General features: G+C 45.9%; 1 protein-coding gene across 12 annotated transcripts in view; it reads left to right on the forward strand.

Moving 5' to 3' along the window:
- The window catches only part of LOC138978661 (basement membrane-specific heparan sulfate proteoglycan core protein-like), a 307598-nt gene that overhangs the window by 259934 nt on the left and 24633 nt on the right, over positions 1 to 23031 (forward strand). For all 12 annotated transcript variants that reach the window (XM_070351439.1, XM_070351441.1, XM_070351449.1 and 9 more), the window contains 13 exons: positions 1689 to 1871; positions 2269 to 2529; positions 9356 to 9515; positions 11075 to 11172; positions 12335 to 12421; positions 12760 to 12939; positions 13806 to 13938; positions 15568 to 15698; positions 16065 to 16382; positions 19140 to 19289; positions 20241 to 20459; positions 20833 to 20928; positions 22703 to 22924. In XM_070351439.1, coding sequence (XP_070207540.1) covers positions 1689 to 1871; positions 2269 to 2529; positions 9356 to 9515; positions 11075 to 11172; positions 12335 to 12421; positions 12760 to 12939; positions 13806 to 13938; positions 15568 to 15698; positions 16065 to 16382; positions 19140 to 19289; positions 20241 to 20459; positions 20833 to 20928; positions 22703 to 22924 — 2238 coding nt within the window. The remainder of the gene's footprint in view (positions 1 to 1688; positions 1872 to 2268; positions 2530 to 9355; positions 9516 to 11074; positions 11173 to 12334; positions 12422 to 12759; positions 12940 to 13805; positions 13939 to 15567; positions 15699 to 16064; positions 16383 to 19139; positions 19290 to 20240; positions 20460 to 20832; positions 20929 to 22702; positions 22925 to 23031) is intronic.

A 23031-nucleotide genomic window follows, 5' to 3' on the forward strand; every position in this document is an offset into this window, starting at 1 on the left:
TCGAGAAGGGGAGCTTCTGCAACCGAGGTCGGGGATCCCTCACAGGGACCCTCATCTCCTGGCTCTACACGCTTGGGTTCTGTCAGGAGAGCGTTGAAGCGCGCTGGGGCGTCAGACCTCACTCTGACATTGGTGCAGAAGGCGCATAGAAGATCTACTTCTGCTGTTTATTCGTCCCATTGGGCTGCTTGGGCCCAGTGGTGTCGTCTTAACGGCGTTAACCCGTTGTCTCCACGTACTATGCAGGTTGCAAATCATTTGGCTTGGCTGTCCTCCCAAGGTCGGACGGCGTCTACCCTCAGGGTACGTCGTTCTGCCATTTCCACTACCCTCAAGCAGTTGGGACGCTCTATTGCCCTGGACGGGGTGATCGCAAGTGTCATTAAAGGTTCTGCTCTTAGCTCTGCTTCACGCAGAACGTCTGTCCCAGCCTGGGATCTCTTACTGGTACTGGAATTTTTGCGCTCCTCGGTTTTCGAACCTTTGAAAGAGGCTAGTCTGTCTAACCTTACTAAGAAGACTCTCCTACTTATTTTGCTTGCGTCAGCGCGTCGGGGAAGCGAGGTTCACGCTCTTTCTGGACTTAATCAGGATATTTCCTTCGAAAAAGATGGCTCGGTTATCTTGCGTTTTTCGCCTGTGTTTTTAGCAAAGAATCAAAAACCTAACCAGCCGTCTCCTGTTGTGAACATACAGTCGCTGCGTTCTATTTTACCGCGCGGTGACCCTGACCTCTTGAACTGCCCGGTCCGGGCTCTGCGGGCTTACCTGTCTCGCACGGCTCCGTTAAGAGCTTCATCTCAGAAATTGCTTTTCATCTCGTTAAACGTAGCCAGGGATAAGGATATCGTTAAGACGACTTTGGCGAGATGGTCTGCCGGGCTTATAAGGCAAGCATATGAGTGGTGGCAGACACATGGGGGGGGACGCTCCGTTCTCCCATTACGGTCGCCTCGTACGCATGAGGCGAGAGCCTGGGCCGCCTCTCTAGCGGTCTTGCGCTCAGGCAGGATGACTGAAGTGCTCAGAGCAGCATACTGGAAGTCTGAAGACGTTTTCATAAACTTTTATCTACGTGATATTGCCAGCACTAGGCAAGATGGCTCGAGCTGTTTGCCTGCCATGGTGGCAGCTGGCCAGGTTCTACCGAAGGTTTAGGTGAGTTTCCCGCCTCCTTGTGTAGCAATCTGCTATTTATGTGAGTTGTAGTAAGAATATGTTATTTAATCGAAAATTTCTTATCAAATTTTCATTTAATTAATATACTTACCAACTCACATAGTTAATGCCCTCCCTACCTACCCCGCTTTGTGTGGTTTAAGGTGGTGTTTCAGTGGGAATGACTATACCGGCAGTATGTCCAGCGCATGCGCGGGCAGCCGGTGGGGGGAGGTAACTCCCGGGACCCGTTGTCAAGGGTTTGTTTTGTTTTGGGAGTTATCTCCCCCTGTTACCAGGGTCAGTGCTTCAATGTCTAACGCATCAAACTGAAGTTAATGCTATTTATGTGAGTTGGTAAGTATATTAATTAAATGAAAATTTGATAAGAAATTTTCGATTTCTGTTCATAAACTCTGTTAATTTACCCCCATTGAAAGGCTCCCTCTTTTTTATGACGTAATTGGCTCAGTTTTTTTTAAGCCTTAAAATCACATCACAGTCTAACCAGCTATTTGTTGTGGTTGTAGGTCTGCGCTCCCCCTTGATACGCTGGCGTCGTCCCAACAACCAGCCGCTCCCCCCCGGCCACAGCGTGCAGGGAGGAACTCTCTACATCCCCCGCATTTCCTCCGACTTCCAGGGCGAGTACCAGTGTGTCGTCACCGCCGAGCGAGGAAACTACACTTCATCCGTCATCCTCATTGTCTCCGGTAAAGTCTTTGTGTGTCGAAGTGTGTATGGTTTTGTGAAGACCTGGATAGTAACAGCGTTAGCTAGGCAAGATGAATGTTTGTAGATGGTAAACTTTTCTTGTTCTTTTAACTTTGCTAAGCACATCATTGTGGGGCATTTAATCAAATAACATTCATCCATCCACTCACAATGCTACCACAAAACAATAATGATAATACCGGCAAGAGAACATTCACAAATCTGAAAGTATAGTAATCACTAAATATTTCGCTTCTCAAACAAAAAACAAAAAACAAAAAAACAAAAAAAATAATGTGTCATATTTGGAGTCCAATGTTGCAGTCTTTGTCTTTCATGAAACATGCCTGTCATCATTTTTGTTTTGTTTTTTGAGTGTTGTGTTTTGTTTCCCAGTGACGCCTCGCTTGACCATTTCCCCCGGACAGACGACGGTGCGTGCCGGCGACAGCGTGACTTTGCGCTGCGAGCCCACAGGACAGGGTCCCTTCCAGATCGAGTGGCAGAAGGTGGGCGGACAGCTGCCCAGAAACGCTCGCGAGTTTGACGGTGTTCTGGAGATTCGTCAGGTGACAGGCGCGGACGCTGGACAGTATCGCTGTATCGCCACCAATACTGCCGGCACTTCCGAAGGTTACTCCACGCTCAACGTTGCAGGTATGATTCACAGGAGAATGTTCAGACAATGTTTATATTTTGAGTTGAAATAAGACTTGAGAGAGAGAGAGAGAGAGAGAGAGAGAGAGAGAGAGAGAGAGAGAGAGAGAGAGAGAGAGAGAGAGAGAGAGAGAGAGAGAGAGAGAGAGAGAGAGGCTATAAAGGAATGAGCCTCTTTTTTTTGTTGCTTAAAGGTTCAGTCATGCAGCAGTTTTTGGGAATGGGTGCTGGGAATTTTTTCAGATAAGTTTACATGTTCCCATGCCTGTATGATGATGAAAATGTGCAGGCAAGTATACATGCTTGGATTCATGCATATTCATATGTGTACGTGAATGCTTCTGCATGTATATGCGTGTGAGCGCACACACTCACATACTTGCAAACACACATAAACATTAAATAACATATTCTTACTACAACTCACATAAATAGCATTAACTTCAGTTTGATGCGTAAGACATTGAAGTACTAACCCTGGAAACAGGGGGAGGTAACCCCCAAATCAAAACAAAACCTTGACAACAAGGCCCTGGTAGTTACCTCCCCTCACCGGTAGCCCGCGCATGCGCGGCACATATCACCAGCAAACTCATTCCCTTCTTCAACACCGTGCTGTACAGACGTGTTGGTACTTACTGGGCTTTTCAGCCTTGGGTCTCCTGTGAGGACGACCTTTTGACCCTGGTTCATCTTGCTAGCTGTTGGTGAGATCTTTCTTGTTTACAACGTTTGTTTATGGTAACTGTTCGCTTGTGAAAATGTCTTTCTCCGTTTCTCGGAGTTTGTTTTGGTTTTCACTTGGGCGGGAGAGAGCTGTTGCTCTCTCAGACATGTTTTGTCTCTCCCGCTGAGCAGTTATTTTGTTGTTCAAGCCTAGTCTAGTGACTTATCTGTAACGTTTTCTTGTTATAGCTTGTGCCGCCATTTGCATTTGTTGGTAAATGGCGTCGTACTTTGTGCTCCGTCTTACGGAGTCGTTCTGTTTACACGGATTTTACTGTAGTGCTGCCAGGCGGGTGACTTTCGTTTTCCCGCCTAGCAGTTATTTTGTTGTTCAAGCTTAGTCTAGTGACTTATCTGTAACGTTTTCTTGTTATAGCTTGTGCCGCCATTTGCATTTGTTGGTAAATGGCTTTGTACTTCGTGCTCCGTCTTACGAAGTTGTACTTTTAACACGGCGACTATTACTGTAGTGCTGCCAGACAGGCGACTTTCGTTTCCCTGCTGAGCAGTGTGTTCTTTCGTTAAGCTTAAGTCTAGTGACTTACTCCTTACAGGCTTGGTTGAGCTTGCGCCGCCTTTGTTCGTGTTATGTTAAAGCTTGTTCTCCGTTCTCGGAGTTGTAGTTTCAACATGGCGGTCTTTAGCGTTAGCTCTGTCGGGCAGGGTACTTTGTTACCTGCTGAGCAGTTTGTTCTGTTGTGTAAGCTTAGGTCTTATGACTTATCTTTTACAGATTATTTTGTCTTTACCTGTGCCGACCTTTGTGTGTTGGTGTCTCCGTCTTGACGGAGTTCTAGTCGTCAACATGGCGGACTTGCGTTGTGACGTGCCGCCATTTGCATTATTTTTTTCTGCCGGTTGTTGAACTTTTGGCTCCGTTTTCTGGAGTTTTTTGTTGCTTCAACCTAGTGTAGGCAGTGCCCGGTGTTACGGGTGCATGCCGCCATTTGCATTTTAGTATTTTGTAATTATTTTTGCGAAATTTTCGATCCGGTGAGCTAGGAGTCGTTGCGTGTTTCGATTGATCCTCCTGCTAGCTTGCCCGTTTGTCGCCGCAGGAGAAAGAGACCCAGGCGGTCTCGCGCGATGAATTGTTTGCTCTTTTTTTCTACTTTCAAGGATCAAATGAGGGAGATGCTGGCAACTGACAGGGGTGTGTCTTCCTCCACCATTCCAGCTTTGCCTCCAGGGGTTGGCAACGCTGCCTCTTTGTCGAGGATTGTTCATTCTGCTACGATTACGTCGGCGGACGTTGCTGTTCCTCAGCTTTCGGCTTCGGCCGATCAGGTACGTGTTCGTGGAAGTTCGGGGTGTTCGGCGCAAATGCGTGCTGCTCATCTCGACGGTTATTCCACCCTTGACGCTGGGGCCGGTACGTCCGGTCCCTCGTACTCGGGTTCAACTGCTTCGGCAAAGGGATTTCCGGCCACAGGATTTCTTCCGAGAGATCGTGGCACTTTCATTTTGTTACCATCGACTTCCGGTTCACAGCCTACGGGGGTTCCGGTCGTTGGTGGTAACGGCAATCCGTTTCCTGCCTACGCTTCCGCTCAGGCGGTTGCGGACGGTGGGGGACAGGTTGGGTCAGCTTCCGGGTAAAGCACAGGTGTGTTCCGGTCGCCTTCCCTTCCGGATTGCCAGCTACCGCTGGTTCCGGTCCGCCGGTTCCGGGGTAGACTTTTGGAAGTTCGGGGCACTCAGCACACGAGCGTGTTGTTTGTCTCGACGGTTATTCCACCCTTGACGCTGGGGCTGGTACGTCCGGTCCCTCGTACTCGGGTTCAACTGCTTCGGCAAAGGGATTTCCGGCCACAGGGTTTCTTTCGGGAGATCTTGGCACTTTCAAATCGTTACCATCGACTTCCGGTTCACAGCCTACGGGGGTTCCGGTCGTTGGTGGTAACGGCAATCCGTTTCCTGCCTACGCTTCCGCTCAGGCGGTCGCGTACGGTGGGGGACAGGATGGGTCAGCTTCCGGGCGAAGCACAGGTGTGTTTCCGGTCGCCTTCCCTTCCGGATTGCCAGCTACCTCTGGTTCCGGGCAATGGTAGCAGCTCGGCTTTGCCGGTCCTCCTTGGTGTGGTTACACAGGGTTCCGGTACGGCGAGTTCATCAGTTCCGTTGCGGGGCAATGATGGTTCCGGTCATGATCGGGCTTCATCGGACATCTTTGTTGATGATGTGGATGTTGACGAGGATTGTGATGACTCTTCCGAGGCGGAACACAACTTTCGAGTTGAGAGGAGGTTCTTGCGCGCGCTGTATGCCGCCGCTGAGGTTACCTCTCGATACTTTGCAGAAGGGGTGACAACTTCGTCTTCTCGTTTAGCGGCACCACCTTTCGCATTTGGCGATTTCCAGGGTGACAATGAGCCTAGCGTTCACTTCCGGTTTCGGGAGTCGCCCTCTGTAGCCTATGAGATGGCTAAGGTGTTGAGTTCCGGTGCTGTTAGCATCTTTCCTCTGTTCACTGCTCATGGGGATGCGTCGGAGTCTGTTCAGCCATGGCTGGCTTCTCCGAGCAATTGTTCTCGCACGTCGTCTTTCATGCTTGGTAAACCAAAGCTGAACGGGAAGCCCAATCATTCTTTTGATCCTTTTGCACTTCCGAGTTCCCCGCTTCAGGTCACTCCTGCGTTGGGGGACAATCATTTACGGCTTCGGCCAATGATGGTTCTGGGAACAAGGACTTTTTGCCAAGTAGGCTTCCAATGTCAACCCTTTGGGTTTCAGGTTGTTGGTGGTTTTGGTATCCCGTCTCTCACTTCTGTTTTCGGAGTGAAGGACTGTACGCATTAGCATCAGCCCACACTGTCAAGGTGTTGCGGGTGTTTTGTACTAGGGATTTTTCCTATTTCTGGTTCGTTTTTTGACGTTCCAGGTAATCGTAGCACTTTGTTCTTGCCTGTCCGCAACTTCTGATGTCAACCCTTTGGGGTCCAGGTTGTTGGGAGCAGTGATGCCGTGTATCTTACTTCCTGTTCTGCTGCGGCTGTTTAGGATGGTAAGGTTTTGTACGTGATGGCATCTATGATTACTGCTTGCGTAGGTCCCCGCGTCTGACTTTTAGTCTCTCAGCGGATCAGACGCGTTCTGGGTTTTCGGCCATATTCAGGGTGTTTCTTGATTGGCGGCGAAATTTATTCCGGATTTTTCTTAAGGATGCTCCTTAGTTCACGACAGCTGTCGGTTTTTGAGCGTTCATCGTTTTTGTCCTCTCGAGGAGGTTGTTCGGACTTTCTTTTGACTTCCTCTGTTTTGACAAGAAGCGTCTGAAGTCAGTTTGGGGGCAACATGACGGCCGGTTTCGGCGACTTTGTCTTACCTACGGGTAGCGACGGTCCAGTTCATAGTCATAGTCATTCATTGGTGCTTTCTGCCACGACCCACGAAGTTATGAGTGCTTGTCTTTGCTAGACTTGGACTCTTAACGCAGGAAGTTTTACTGCGTCATTCGCTCGGTCTTGATTGGGTAGTTGCTCAAGCAAGTCATGCACCAGCAGTAGCCTACTTTTGGCTAACCGTTTGGATCATGTTGGGTTCACAGCTTGGTTCATTAGAGGGTGAGTGTTCTGGTAGTTTGGGTACTTCAGGAACACGTTTGCTCGTTCTTGAGATTTTTCTCACCGATGAGGGCTTGATATCTTTTTCTCAGGTATCACTTGTTTTCGGTAGGAGATCGGTCACGAACTGACGTCATCTCCTAGGCCTGGCGGGCTTCACACCCTCCCAGGGTGTAACATAGCGACATTATGTTTTAACGGTCGCTACAGGGTTTGTCCTATTCAGTTCTGTGTTGACAAACTTAGGCTCTGATCGTTCCACGTTCGGCACTACAGCTAGCTCCCACTGTATGCTTGATTCCTTTCTTGTCGATTAAATTTCATAGCTTATTGCTAGTGAGTATTGAGTTAGACTTTTGCCGCTTTCGATTAAAGTCGCTTTGGTTTTGATGAGCAATCTCGGTTCATCTCTTGATGAGAGGTTGCATTCTCGCCGACCTGCAAATTGTTGCCTTTGTTTTCGGCTTTAAGTCATTCGACTCTTTTGTGGGAGAGTCTAGCAAGGCCAGATGTTTTCCGACATTTGTCTTGCTTTATCCTTTGAACAAGGGGCAAGTTGTTGTCTCTGGTTCATTGCGAACATTTAGCGTTTCCTCTTGGACTATGGTGCCGTGGTTTACTCAAGCCTTAATCTTTTAGTGCTTCACTCCGTGGAGGGTGTTTCACTTGTGGTCGTTTGGAACTTCTTGTTCTCTTCGAGGGGAGACGCAAAGGTTCGTTTTTATTACTCGCTCGCCTCGGAGGACTTATCTGTTTGTCTTCCGAACTTGCACGGCTCTCTTTTGAGTTAAGAGCTGTCTTTCTGGTCTAGCCGTTTGTAAGAGATTGTTCTCTCTTTTCGTCAGTCACGACCAAGACAGCGTATTTTAGGCCTTTTCACTTAGCTTAGGTCTCAACAGGCTTTACGTGAAAGGGGTTATTTATCTAGGTTGATTTTTTCTGGTGGTTTCTTTGCCATCATTAACTTTCTATGAGTGCAAATAAAAGGGGGGGGGGGGCAGTCAGCCCTTCCTCCAGCACCTGCATTAGTGCAAGTTCTAGATTCTGGGCATAGGCTTTAGCATTCTCCAGTTCAGGAGGATGTTAAGACTTTCCACGAACTGTTGTTATCGTAGGAAGTCTATGTTTCGTTATTCTGGAGGAACGCCGTCAGGTCTTGACAAGACTTTTCTCTTTCTACGCCCTGCGTGGTACGGGCCCTGCGTCCAAGCTTTTGTCTTTTGAAAATTAATTCCAACTTGGGATTTCTTTTTGTTTTTAAGCTCTTTTTTAAGAGCCATAGATTTGGAGACATGCTAGCCTTTCTTTATAGGAAGGCTCTCAGACTCCTTTTTGTCAGTGTTCACTTCCCCTTAAGGGTGTAGCGTTTTACATACTTCTGGGTCTCGCTCAAGGTTTTGAGTATTTGACTTACTTGTCTTGCATGGCTCCTTTTGGTTCTTGCGTTTCAACGGATAGAACCAAATTATTGCTAGGCAGCCCTGACTAGATGGGCTTTTACACTCATTAACAGGCTTATGAGTGCGGCAGTCAAATGGGGGGGAGCTTTCTTTCTTCCTCTGGGTTGTCTAGATTTCATGGGGCCTGAGCTTGGACCCTTTATCCGGTGGTTCTGTTGCCATACAATTCTCGTATGGCACCTCAGTGGTGTTTGGACGTCATGTTTAGACGTCTTTCTTTACTACTTTTGTGCGTGTTTTAGTACCCACTGCAATGGTAGTAGTTGCTTACCAATTATGGTTGAAGCAGGCTGGTTTCTTATCATGTTAAGTGAGATTCCCGCCACCTTATGTAGCAATCTGCTATTTATGTGAGTTGTAGTAAGAATATGTTATTTAATCGAAAATTTCTTAATAAATTTTCATTTAATTAATATACTTACCAACTCACATAGTTAATGCCCTCCCATCCTACCCCGCAATCGTTTTTTTGTTAATGGTTGAAGGTGGTGTTTCATTGGGAATGAGTTTGCCGGTGATATGTGCCGCGCATGCGCGGGCTACCGGTGAGGGGAGGTAACTACCAGGGCCTTGTTGTCAAGGTTTTGTTTTGATTTGGGGGTTACCTCCCCCTGTTTCCAGGGTTAGTACTTCAATGTCTTACGCATCAAACTGAAGTTAATGCTATTTATGTGAGTTGGTAAGTATATTAATTAAATGAAAATTTATTAAGAAATTTTCGATTCATACACACACATACACAGACAGGCAGGTAGCCAAGCAAATACACACACACACACACACACACACACACACACTTGCACACACACACACAAGCACACACACACACACACACACACACACACACACACACACACACACACACACATACACACGCGCACACACACGCGCACACACACACAAATACACACACACACACCCACACACACACACACACACACACACACACACACACACACACACAACACACACAAACACACACACAAAAACACAAACGGCCTCCACACACATACACTCGCACAAACACACAAACAAACCAACAAACTCTACACTGAAGAAAATCTTTGCTTTTTCCAGTGCCTCCTGCAGTGTCAGTAACACCCAAGGATGAGAACAGACAGATCGGCAACACAGTGGAGTTCCGCTGTATGACGACTGGCGACCGTGGTGTCGTCCGCTGGGACAAAGACGGTGCAGACCTGCCCGCACAGCATCAGATCAGGAACGGCATCCTTACGTGAGTTCACTACAGTGAAAACATTTCACTTGTTTTTCAATGATGATAGACTCCTGATGAGAGAGTTACAAAGCAGAAACAAAGGCGGCTGAATCATAGGCAAGTTTTCAAGCATGTGTGCAGGCGAGAAGGAAGGAAAAGCTTTTCATCTCCACTTGTGTTTCTGAAGCAAAAACTCCAGTCTAACATTTGTAACATACCCTGCAAAAAAATCCTTACATTTCTTTGCCCATATTGCTAGAAAAGTTTTTGACATATCGCTGAAGTTTTTAAAATTAAAAACAAGAACAGTCAGTCGTTGAAATATTTAATCATCATCAAAAAAAAAACATGTACCTCTATATATACGTTCACAAAGTGACAGTTTTGTTTTGTCTTAGTGAAAGTATAATGAATCATCTTTTTTGTCTATGATTGCATGTACCAGTTGCTAATCTTCCTTGTCTTATGATTCTTGACTTTAAAACATATCGGTGCTTCGCATTTCTAAAACTTTTTTCAAAGGGGCCCCGGTAGCTCAGTTGATAGAGCACTGTACTAGTGTGATCCCAGGGTAGCTCAGTTGATAGAGCTCTGTACTTGTGATCCCAGGGTAGCTCAGTTGATAGAGCACTGTACTTGTGATCCCAGGGTAGCTCAGTTGATAGAGCTCTGTACTTGTGATCCCAGGGTAGCTCAGTTGATAGAGCACTGTACTTGTGATCCCAGGGTAGCTCAGTTGATAGAGCACTGTACTTGTGATCCCAGGGTAGCTCAGTTGATAGAGCACTGTACTTGTGATCCCAGGGTAGCTCAGTTGATAGAGCACTGTACTTGTGATCCCAGGGTAGACTCCTGATGAGAGAGTTACAAGTGCTCTATCAACTGAGCTAGAGCACTGTACTTGTGATCCCAGGTAGCTCAGTTGATAGAGCACTGTACTTGTGATCCCAGGTAGCTCAGTTGATAGAGCACTGTACTTGTGATCCCAGGGTAGCTCAGTTGATAGAGCACTGTACTTGTGATCCCAGGGTAGACTCCTGATGAGAGAGTTACAAGTGCTCTATCAACTGAGCTAGAGCACTGTACTTGTGATCCCAGGTAGCTCAGTTGATAGAGCACTGTACTTGTGATCCCAGGTAGCTCAGTTGATAGAGCACTGTACTTGTGATCCCAGGGTAGCTCAGTTGATAGAGCACTGTACTTGTGATCCCAGGGTAGCTCAGTTGATAGAGCACTGTACTTGTGATCCCAGGGTAGCTCAGTTGATAGAGCACTGTACTTGTGATCCCAGGGTCACGGGTTCCAATCCGGGCAGGGACAGACACGGGTGAACTAAGGTTATATGCAGAATCAGAGACAGTATCAAGGTTCCACCCCCTTGTCACCACTGTGGCACGTAAAAGATCTCGATCATTCTGCCATGAGTGCAGGTGGCTGATATATATTACACCTGAACAAGCACACACCAGGGTAGCGTGACTCTGTTGCTGTTAGTTTTCCAATGGGAGGAAGCGACCCGAATTTCCCAGCGATGGGACAATAAAGTAATGAAAATGAACATGTTTGTGTGTGTCCAGGCTGTACAACATTCAGAAGGAGGACGAGGGTCGCTACATCTGCACCGTTACCAGTGACAGCGGAATGGCCAGAGACTATGCCTACCTCAGGGTGTCAAGTGCGTAGCTGCTTCTTCCTTTTTTATCTTTCTTAAAGAAAGATGTCGACTTTGTCGTGAAATTTTGGCGCAACTCGTTTTAACCAGCTTATCAGGAAAACCCCCCAATTTTTTTTTTTTTTTTTTTTAATGAAATAGTGTTTATATTCGTTCCTGGTATGGATAGAAAGATAAAAGAATGTTAAATCATGTTTTGTCAATCGTATTTAAGAAAATATTTCTCATGGATAATGATTCACTTAGTCTAAAGCACAAAAAAATAAATCCAAAAACAAAGAGACTGCCAACGTTCCAAAATTCAGAATAAAAAAACAAGAAAGGTAGGTTGTTGGAACGTTTGTTATTGACAAAACAATACATTCACAAATATATCGACGGTCTTTCAAGTGCACAGACAATTTTCATTCATTCTAATTTCACAAGATTCATTCACTTGCGACTTCGTGGCAGGCGGAAGAAAAAATCAGCCAGATAAGTTTTCGTTATTAATTGTTTGTCTGTGCACTTAAAAGACCGTTGTGTCGATATATTTGTGAATGTATTGTTTTGTCAATAACAAACGTTCCAACAACCTACCTTTCTTGTTTTTTGATTTTCAACCAGGTGAGAGTCAGCCGCGGTGTTGGATTGGTTGAAATTGACATTTGTTGTGATTTCAACCAAATTCAGACCCCCGCGATTTGTTCCCCCCCGGTTGGGTGGCACCCACTTTCGCTTCATGCACCTCACCCCTGGAGGTTTGGCAATGGTCAGTATGTGACCCTCCACCACGGGATGAGTCGCATGTCACCTTTGCCTGATTTTCATATTTGTACATTTTCCTAACCGCCCTGATATGGCCCTTCGTGGTCGGCTGGGCGTTAAGCAAACAAACAAACAAACAAACATTTTCCTAAAAGTTTTTTATGCTCTATGCAGTGGTGAAAACCGTTTTAGAAAAGAACGAAAACTGTTTGAGTTATAAGCCTGTGACTAAGGTGACCCTCACACTGTTACGAGACAATCCCCGGACTTATATTAAGCCTAGCGCAGAACCGCGCGAGGTGACATGCGACTCATTTCGTGGTGGAGGGTCACATATGGTCAAGAATGTGCAGTGAGAGTTCGCTTTTTAGCTGCTGTTGGTGCTCACTGAATGGATGTCTTAACATGTTTGTTCCAGCGGCTCCCGATATCGGCAGCACCATCGGTCAGAGTGTACAGAACGTGGATGCTGGGGACCGAGTGGAGTTTGAGTGTATCGTCACAGGTCTGTTCTGGTCATTCTTCTGCAAGCTTGCTGGATTCTTGTATCACTTGTATCTTGTCTGTCCGTCTGTCTGTATTTCTGAACATAAAGTTCCATCTATATGGCTGGCTGGCTGGCTAGGTGTTTATCCAGCTCGCACCCATAACTCTTGACCAGTGCAGGAATAAATCACCTCACAGGTGAAGTTTCCACTAATAGGTGAATTTTCCAATGTTTTGAAAACGTCAGAGATAATTGTTCAGATCTACAGATTGCACATTTTTTTCTCTCCTGGTAGCAATTTTATTATAGCATACTTGAGATCGTTATTTATTGTGGCGTTACTGATGATAATTCAGGCACCCCAAGACCCACAGTGCAGTGGAACAAGCTTGAGGGACCTCTGCCGTCCAATGCCATCATCGGTGAAGGCATCCTCATCATCCCCGAGGCCAAGCCCGATGATGCTGGAACTTACCGCTGTACTGCCACCAACGTTGCCGGCTCTGTGCAGTCACAGGTTCAGCTCTTTGTGCAGTGTAAGTTGGCTTTAAGTGTTATCTTTTATTGTTGATGTGTGTGTGTGTGTGGTTGGGGGGGGTATGTGTGGGTATGTGTGTGTGTGAGGGGTTCTCTTAGCAAAAACAAGACAGGGGGACCAGTCATTGTGCAGTTTTTTTTCTGTTTGTGTGTGTGTGTGTGTGTGTGTGTATACGTGTATCTCTGTGTGTTTGTGTGTGTGCACGTGCCAATGTGTGTGTGTGTGTGTGTGTGTGTGTGTGTGTGTGTGTGTGTGTGTGTGTGTGTGTGTGTGTGTGTGTGTGTGTACATGCCAGTGAATGTTTGAATGGGGGTCTTAGCCACAGTGAAAGGGGAGCAGTCATTGTTACAAAAGAGGAGAGGGGGCAGTCATTGTAAAAGAAGAAGACGGGTAGCAGTCAAAAAGCAGTCATCATATGAAAACAGGGAGCAGTCATTAAACCAAAAGGGGAGGGGAGCAGTCATTATTTGAAAGGGATGAGGGGAGTGATCATTATAGTAAAATATAGTATAATGTGAGTAAAGCAGGCTATAGTGCTTTTTCTGCCACATGTGATTCTTGTTGTATTTTAGAACAGATTTCATGTAAAACAGTTGATTTGTTCACAAAAGAGGTTATGTGGCAAAGGAATAAAAGAACAAGAAAGGTTATAGTAAAACAAACATTTAATTTTTGAAGAAAAAAACATTTACAAAAATTAAACGTTCCAAACAACCATTCTTGCTTTTTGAATCTGAATTTTGGAAAGTTAGCAGTCCGTCTGTTTTGGGATTTCAGTGGCAAGGGAAGCAAAATGCCTGAGAAATTGTTGCTCAAAAGTATTTAATTAAAATAACATCGTTGTTTTGATGGCATGTGTTGCAGCAATCCCTGTGATCTCCCAGCAGCAGGATCTCCAGACGGCAGCACTGGGCAGTCCCACCACTCTGTCATGTGACACCCTCGGTGCTCCCGAGCCCGTCATCACGTGGACCAAGAAAGATGGAGACCTCCCAACGTAAGTCTCGCAAAGGGGTGTGTGTGTGTGTCTGTGTGTGTGTGTGTGTGTGTGTGTGTGTGTGTGTGTGTGTGTGTGTGTGTGTGTGTGTGTGTGTGTGTGTGTGTGTGTGTGTCAAGAACCTCTGTCCACTTCCTTGGTTCTTCTTTTTTGTGTACAGTCGAACTCGCTTAAGACGAATCACTGGGGATCGGAAAAAAAGTTCGTCTTAACCAAAATTCGTATTAAGAAAATTGATTGATTTTTTTTTATTTTTTTTTTAAAGTCTTGTACATTTTATGGTGTTTCAATTTGTTTCTTTCGCAACTTTCATGCTGCTTCACGTTTAGACAATAAAGTGACATATTCAGTTACATGTTCATGTGTGTCTCATGTTGAGTGATAATTGTTGAGTTTGAGTGAGTAGTGAGCACACAGATGTGTCATCCAGTTGTTACGTTTTTGGTCACACACACACGCACACACTGACACTGTCCACATTCGCGGTGTTCCTATCATTTGTCCGGAATCACTTACCTTGGCGACGGGTAGCAAACCTTGGCCAATTTAGTTTTGTTTTGTTTTGTTGCAACATGATGTTCAAATCCAAATCGAAAGCACTGACTGACTGATAAACTATCGCGAACCGGCGAACGCAAACGTTGAGAGTGTGGTTTCCCTTGTCCAAGGGAAACCACTCTGGCATCTATATTTTTTGGCAATGGCTTCCGTTCAAAACATTGATGTTTCGTTTTTGGTATTCGCGAAGGAAATAAACGTCAGTCAGTCATTCATGTTCAGTGTCTGAGCTATCAATCACTTTGATTCTAAATTTGAAATTGTTTTGTGAGTACAGTGTAATCAGTTTAACTTTATTCAGTGATCGGTTGAGCAATGGTTCAAGCAGTCGACGCAAGGGAAGACTTTGACACATGTATTCAAACTTCTCAAATTCCCATGATATGTCGATCTCGGGACGAGTTTAAAGATTTCGTCATAAGCGTGAGTAAATTACAGACATTATGCATGCTTGGGAATCCAAAAAGTGCTCGTTATAAGCATAAATTCGTTACAAAGAATTCGTTTTAAGCATTTTTTTTAAGCATGAAGAAAGAGGTATTCAGTTGGGAACTTAAAACTAATACGTTATAAGTCAAAATTCGTAACTAGCGTGTTCGTTTTAAGTGGGTTCGACTGTATCTGTTTAATGGTGTAGCATGTTTCTTGTTTGTTTCTTTTGTGTTGGCTTTTTCAACCATTTCCAAAGTCGCCATTCAGTGGTATTTAGTATGTCTGTGTCTATGTGTGAGTGAGTGAATATAGGCTTCCTTTGATATCTGTTCTTTCATCGATTTGCACATTACTTCATTTCGTGCACAAAAGATGTGCAATCAATCAAGTCCATTTTTGCACTAGATGTTATTTGCAATTAAAAGTTTTTGACCTTAAAAACAGTGGTGGATTTCCTTTCAGGATCAATGGGAAAATTAGTCCAATTATGAAGACCTTGTTGAGAGTGTTCGATGGGGAGGGGGGGGCAGGAGGGGCTTCTTCAGAGGCAATGCTTATGGAAATCATTTGTTTTCTGTTCGATTTTTAAAGTTCTTTTCCATGTATCAGTAACAAGCATGCATGTATTGTGCGTTACAGTGAACACAGGATCGAGAACAATGGAGCGCTGTACATCCCCCGTGTCAGGGAGGAGGATGCTGGGACATACGAGTGTGCGGCCAGCAACCAGCGAGGGGTTGCCAGGCTGCCCATCGTGCTGGTCATTGGAGGTCAGTTCTCCCCTTCTCCATCTGCTTTGTGTTGCAGAATACTATAGGATTAGACCTTCATAAGATCTGAATTTCTTCTTAAGACTTTTTTGTTTTCCTGTGTATTCGTTGTCCCCAAGAAGCCTCCATAGGCGAAAAGTCAACCTTGTCTTTGTGCTGTCTTTGTGTTGGTGAATACCCATTTCTTTTGGTTTTCAACTTTGTTTTCACCCACAGTCATCTTGATGTTTAGATGCAAAATTAAGTTCAATTTGTCTTTCCTCTGTTTCAGCCTGTAATGCCATATTTCCCTTAGAACCATTAAAAATGAAAGTAAGTCAACATTTGATGGAAAATAATATCGAATTTGTGCTTCCTCTGTTGCAGCCTTTGTGCCGTACTTCCCCCAGAACCCCAACTCCTACATGAGCTTCCAGCCTCTGCGTGACGTTTACCTTGACCTTGACATTCTGCTGTCCTTCCGCCCCGAGACCACCGACGGCATGCTCCTCTACAACGGCCAGTACAGGAACGATCGCCAGACAGGAGCCGATGACCGCGGGGACTTTGTCTGCTTCGGGATGAGAGATTCCATCCCTGAGTTCCGCTTCGACGTTGGTTCCGGTCCGGCGATCATCCGCGGCCAGACACCGCTGGAGATGAACCGCTGGCACACTGTGCATCTGAAGAGGCAGAGAAAGAACGGTGAGCTGTGCAATTCAGTGGAACCCCTCCCCCCCCCACCCCCTTTTTAAGACCTCAAAAAATCTGAGAAATTCAGATCTTAACTCATTCGCTGCGCGTCGGAACTGGAATTCCGACACCTGTGTTTAGCGTTGGCTGCGTGCCGGCACTTGAGTTCCGACGGATATCACGAATTTTTAACGGTGTAAACGGTCCTGCTGACCAAGGGAAACAACCCCTGCAATGAACTTCTATCTGTCTACAGTGGTACCATTCACTGTAAACAGTTCCTTCCCTTAAATTGTTGGGATTAATAAAAATTTTGTTGACGGTGTGCGACCCACGTGTTTTGACTTTTCCAAGATGGCGGATCGTTCTGCTGAGACGTAGTAACTTGAAAAGAGTGCTAGAACGTGTTATTCAGTACGGTTCTGATCTTGACCTCAGTGATGATGATAGTGGAGATGATATTTTAGATTCTGGTGACGATTTTGTGCCAATGGACGATCATTTGGGTGATGATTCGGGCAATGCAAGTGTCGATCATGACATTGTGTATGATGAACCCATGACGTAGAAAGTTTTTTTGTTTTGCTTCAAATTGGATATTTTGCGTGGATATGAAGACAACAAAAGGTATGTACTTTCAAATGTTTCATATATTTTCTAAAAGAGTAAGTTTCAAACTTTGCAAAAACATAAGGTATGTAAGGTTATCTTGTGTTGTTGATTTTTAATATTTTTTTCAAAATGGCTCTAAATCGCGCGTTGGCAGGGAACACAGGGGAAATTTAGCTGCGCAGCGAATGAGTTAAGAAGGAGTCTTAAAACAGGGGTAAATTTATAGAGGTTATGGACAGAAAGTCTGAAAAAGTAAGGTTTCAATTTGGGAGTCTTGCCATTGTCTTCAGAGGAAATGGAAAATGGGAATAGGTTAAGTAATTACATCAGCGGGAAAGAGATGGGAGCAGCAGATTCCAGAATGAACGAAATTCAAGTACAGTCGAACCTGCCACCTCTGAAAAAACGACTGCCCCAAAGGATCCCCAATTCCCCCCCCCCCCCCCCCCCCCGGCAGGTTAGGGGGAAGAATTTACCCGATGCTCCCCAGCATGTCGTAAGAGGCGACTAACGGATTCTATTTCTCCGTTTACCCTTGTTAAGTGTTTCTTGTATAGAATATAGTCAATGTTTGTAAAGATTTTAGTCAAGCAGTATGTAAGAAATGTTAAGTCCTTTGTACTGGAAACTTGCATTCTCCCAGTAAGGTAATACATTGTACTACGTTGCAAGCCCCTGGAGCAAATTTTTGATTAGTGCTTTTGTGCACAAGAAACAATTGACAAGTGGCTCTATCCCATCTCCCCCCTTCCCCCGTCGCGATATAACCTTCGTGGTTGAAAACGACGCTAAACACCAAATAAAGAAAGAAGAAATGTTAAGTCCTTTGTACTGGAAACTTGCATTCTCCCAGTAAGGTAATACATTGTACTACATTGCAAGCCCCTGGAGCAAATTTTTGATTAGTGCTTTTGTGAACAAGAAACAATTGACAAGTGGCTCTATCCCATCTTCCTCCTTTTCCCATCGCGATATAACCCTTCGTGGTTGAAAACGACGTTAAACACCAAATAAAGAAAGAAAGAAAGGATCCCCAATCAGTTTATTTTTCTCCATAACTCTGACCTTTCCATGAAGACCCCTGTCTATAACGACCACCTGTCTATAATGACCGCCTGTCTATAACGACCCCCTGTCCATAACGACCCCCTGTCTATAACGACCCCCTGTCTATAACAACCTCCTGTCCATAACAACCCCCTGTCTATAACGACCCCCTGTCTATAACGACCACCTGTCTATAACGACTGCCTGTCTATAACGACCGCCTGTCTATAACGACCACCTGTCTATAACGACCCCCTGTCCATAACGACCCCCTGTCTATAACGACCCCCTGTCTATAACGACCGCCTGTCTATTAAAAACCGCCTGTCTATAACGACCGCCTGTCTATAACGACCCCCTGTCTATAACGACCCCCTGTCTATAACGACCATTTGTCTATAACGACCACCTGTCTATAACGACCCCCTGTCCATAACGACCATTTGTCTATAACAACCACCTGTCTATAACGACCGCCTGTCTATAACGACCGCCTGTCTATAACGACCGCCTGTCTATAACGACCGCCTATAACGACCGCCTGTCTATAACGACCGCCTGTCTATAGCGACCGCCTGTCCATAACGACCACCTGTCCATAACGACCGCCTGTCCATAACGACCGCCTGTCTATAACGACCCCCTGTCTATAACGACCACTTGTTGTCAGTTCCTTGGGTGGTTATTGTTACAGAAAGGTTGACTGTACTGTTATTGTAGCGGGGACAGGGTAATGAAGAGGAAAGTGAACTCGCACAAAAATTTAATGAACGAAATGAAGATCTTAATTTGGGAAAATGTTTCCATATAGGCACATTACGGTAATTAAGGCCAGTCTACAAAAACACTACTGTCAAATGTGACAGTTTTCAGATTTTCAATCTGCACATTCTAATGTAATTGCTTTTACACATTGGATGTTTACATTGTGTCTGCTACAAGCACACTACTGTCAAATGTAATATGTCATTCAGATTTTGTAAGTGTACATTGTGGTTACTACAGACACCCTTCTGTCAAATATAATAGCTTTCAGATTTCTTAATGTTTACATTGTGTCTGCTACAAGCAAACTGCTGATATGTAATCAGTCCTGTAACTTTTCCACAGGTACCCTGCTGGTGAATGACGAACCTGCTTACAATGGAGAAGCTCCGGGTCGCTTTGTGGGAATGGATATTGTGGAACCCATGTACCTGGGTGGTGTACCCAACTATGCCGAGGTTCCTCGATCTGCTGGATTCAACCGTGGATTTATTGGTAGGTCGTCACACTTTGTACTTTAATCACTTTAGTTGTTATGTTTGTTCTTCTACGTTCATGGGCTAAAACTCCCACGGTTTTTACCCTGCCATTTAGTTAATCATACGTTGCTTTCGGAAGATGTTGTCGTGATGGATGCTGAAGATTTCTTCCTTCCTGTATAAGCTATCTTGTAAATCTGATCTGTCAAAAGCTTTTGCATAGGTTTTCTACTTTGTAAAGTTTATAAGTATATTTTAATGTGTATTAATATGTGATTTGGAACTGTGTACAGAATAATTTATGTACCGTACTTTCCGGGTCATAAGGCGCGACTTTTTTTCTCGAGTTTGACCCCTGCGTCTTGTATAACGAAGCGCCTAATCCGTGTATAAAATACGAAAAAAAATCAAAGAGACCGCCTGAGTACCAGTCAAACAACTTGTGATAATGCATGTTTCAGCTACTAGGTACTACCCTGGCCAAGTTTCCTCTCAAGACATCAAAGAGACCGCCCCATAGGTTAAACTCGGTCACTGACCCCGGTGCAGGAAGTGTTTCCTCTCTCAGATCTATGACAGGGGAAACACCTCTCATAGCAAAAACTGGGTCATTGACCCCTGGGAAGAAGGCAACCCAGCTATCACAATGGACCTGCCTTTGATCTCCCCGCACACACAGAGCACACATATTTCCACTCTGTATTCTTCCTTTGATGTGCGGCTTATTTTCATTCTTCACCGTTTGTTAGCGGTATACTTTTTTAATTTTGGTGCGCCCTATCGGCCCCCTGCGCCCAATGGGTGACTGGATTACAATTTTGTTTAAAAAGAAGGGGGTGCGCCTTATGCGCTGTAGCGCCTTGTAACCCGGAAAGTACGGTATGTTTTTGTATGAGGCGCTGAGAACTGTTTTAGGATTTGCGACATAAAAATATCCTCATTATATATCATTATTGTTGACCCACAGGCAGTGTAAGCCAGGTACACCTGAAGGGACAGCCCCTCAACCTCGGAGCGGCAGCCATTGATGTGTACGGAGTGGAGCAGTATGATGCGTGCCGAGAATCGCCGTGTTACAGTGGTGGTCGCTGCCTCATCGCCAACACGTACGAAGGCTTCACCTGTCAGTGTCCGCGAGGTTTTGCTGGCCAGCGCTGCGAGACCCAAGGCTACAGATGCTACCCTGGTATGTTTTTTTCTTCACTTTTGGTTTGGTGGATTTTTATAAGTACTGACGCAGACACACATTTACACGCATGGACAGAAGAAAAACACATAAGTATGTGTCTGCCTGGCATGCGCACAGGTGCACACACACAAGCACGCACGAACACACACACATTCATGCGCACATGCACACACACACACACACACACACACACACACACACACACACACACACAAACACACTGTAACACACACACATGCATGCACACACACATGCACCCTTACAGACACACATGTCTGCGCACACACACACACTTACACACAAACACACACACACTCTCTGTCTCTCTCTCTCACACACACACGTTCATGAGTGTTAAATCTGCTGCCAGGTGCATGCGGTGCAGGTCGTTGCTATGACTTCCCTGACGGTTCCGGCTTCCAGTGCATCTGTCCAATCGGCTACAGTGGAGAGGGCTGTGCTATTGGTAAGCATATGGATCAGGCATGAGATTTTTTCACATATTTCTGTCATTTTCAATCTCCTGAAAATCGTTTGGAAAAAAAATATGTGTGGGGTATGCTTCCAGGTCTTCTTAGTTGTTTTTGTTTTGTTTTTATTTTTACAATTTCAGGATGTATGGATACAATTCTCATGCATTATTGCCTGAATCAGGGATGGAGAGGAATAATGAAAGAGCATAAGATATTATAAAAAAAGTTAAACAAAAATTGGTTGTAAGAACGACCATATTTATTAGAGGAGAGCATCTCCGAGGAAACTGAAATGTTATTGCTAAGTGCAGCTTTGTGTGCAATGTGTGTTTATGTGTGTGTTTGTGTGTGTGTGTCAGTGTGAATGTATTTGTGACGATGCGTGTGTTTGCTTGTGCTTTCTTGTGTTTGCGTATGTGTGTTATACATTTTTTTTCTTTCTGTTATTAGTTCTTGAACTCATGTCAGAGCTATATATGCTCTCAGTCTTTTTTTGTACAGAATTTCATGATCTGATGCCTGGAGGAGGCCCGGTAGCTCAGTTGGTAGAGCCCGGTAGCTCAGTTGGTAGAGCCCGGTAGCTCAGTTGGTAGAGCCCGGTAGCTCAGTGGGTAGAGCCCGGTAGCTCAGTTGGTAGAGCCCGGTAGCTCAGTGGGTAGAGCCCGGTAGGTCAGTGGGTAGAGACCGGTAGCTCAGTTGGTAGAGCCCGGTAGCTCAGTAGCTCAGTGGGTAGAGCCCGGTAGGTCAGTGGGTAGAGCCCGATAGGTCAGTGGGTAGAGCCTGGTAGCTCAGTGGGTAGAGCCCGGTAGCTCAGTGGGTAGAGCCCGGTAGCTCAGTGGGTAGAGCCCGGTAGCTCAGTGGGTAGAACCCGGTAGCTCAGTTGGTAGAGCCCGGTAGCTCAGTTGGTAGAGCCCGGTAGCTCAGTGGGTAGAGCCCGGTAGCTCAGTGGGTAGAGCCCGGTAGCTTGGTTGGTAGAGCCCGGTAGCTTGGTTGGTAGAGCCCGGTAGCTTGGTTGGTAGAGCCCGGTAGCTCAGTTGGTAGAGCCCGGTAGCTCAGGTGGTAGAGCCCGGTAGCTCAGGTGGTAGAGCCAGGTAGCTCAGGTGGTAGAGCCCGGTAGCTCAGGTGGTAGAGCCAGGTAGCTCAGGGGGTAGAGCCCGGTAGCTCAGTTGGTAGAGCCCGGTAGCTCAGTTGGTAGAGCCCGATAGCTCAGGTGGTAGAGCCCGGTAGCTCAGTGGGTAGAGCCCGGTAGGTCAGTGGGTAGAGACCGGTAGCTCAGTTGGTAGAGCCCGGTAGCTCAGTAGCTCAGTGGGTAGAGCCCGGTAGGTCAGTGGGTAGAGCCCGGTAGCTCAGTGGGTAGAGCCCGGTAGCTCAGTGGGTAGAGCCCGGTAGCTCAGTGGGTAGAGCCCGATAGCTCAGTGGGTAGAGCCCGGTAGCTCAGTGGGTAGAGCCCGGTAGCTCAGTGGGTAGAGCCCGGTAGCTCAGTGGGTAGAGCACTGGACTTGTGATCCGTGGGTCACGGGTTCGATTCCAGATCAAGACGGACACGGGTAAACTTTATAAGCAGGCTCAGAGACGGTATCCATGTTCCAACCCTGTGTCACCACTGTGGTACGTGAAAGACCTCGGTCATTCTGCCATAAGTACAGGTGGCTCACACACACCCGGGTAGCGCGACTCTGTTGCTGCTAGCTTTCCACTTGAAGGAATTTCCCAGCGATGGGACGATAAAGTTGTGAAAATGGAAATGAAAAGTGTGAATGTTTGCAGGCCTAAGGGTGGTGGACCCAGCCTTCAACAAGACCTCCTTCATCTCCTACCCCACCATCAAGGGGGGACTGATTTCCGTCACGCTCAAGCTGATGTTCAAGCCGCGTAGTCGTGACGACGGCATCATCTTGTACAACGCTCAGAAGCAGGAAGGTGCTGGTGACTTTGTGGCTATCATCATGAAGGAGGGATTCGTGGAGTTCCGATTCGACACTGGCTCAGGTGAGACTAAACTCTCTTTCTGTCTTTATCAGGGCAAGTTTGACATTCACCTAATAGCCTCATAAGCAGGGCTGACACCTTTCCGGTTGTTGCCAGAAATCCGGTTT

The sequence above is a fragment of the Littorina saxatilis genome, linkage group LG10, assembly GCF_037325665.1.
Source record: "Littorina saxatilis isolate snail1 linkage group LG10, US_GU_Lsax_2.0, whole genome shotgun sequence".
NCBI lineage: Eukaryota > Metazoa > Mollusca > Gastropoda > Littorinimorpha > Littorinidae > Littorina > Littorina saxatilis.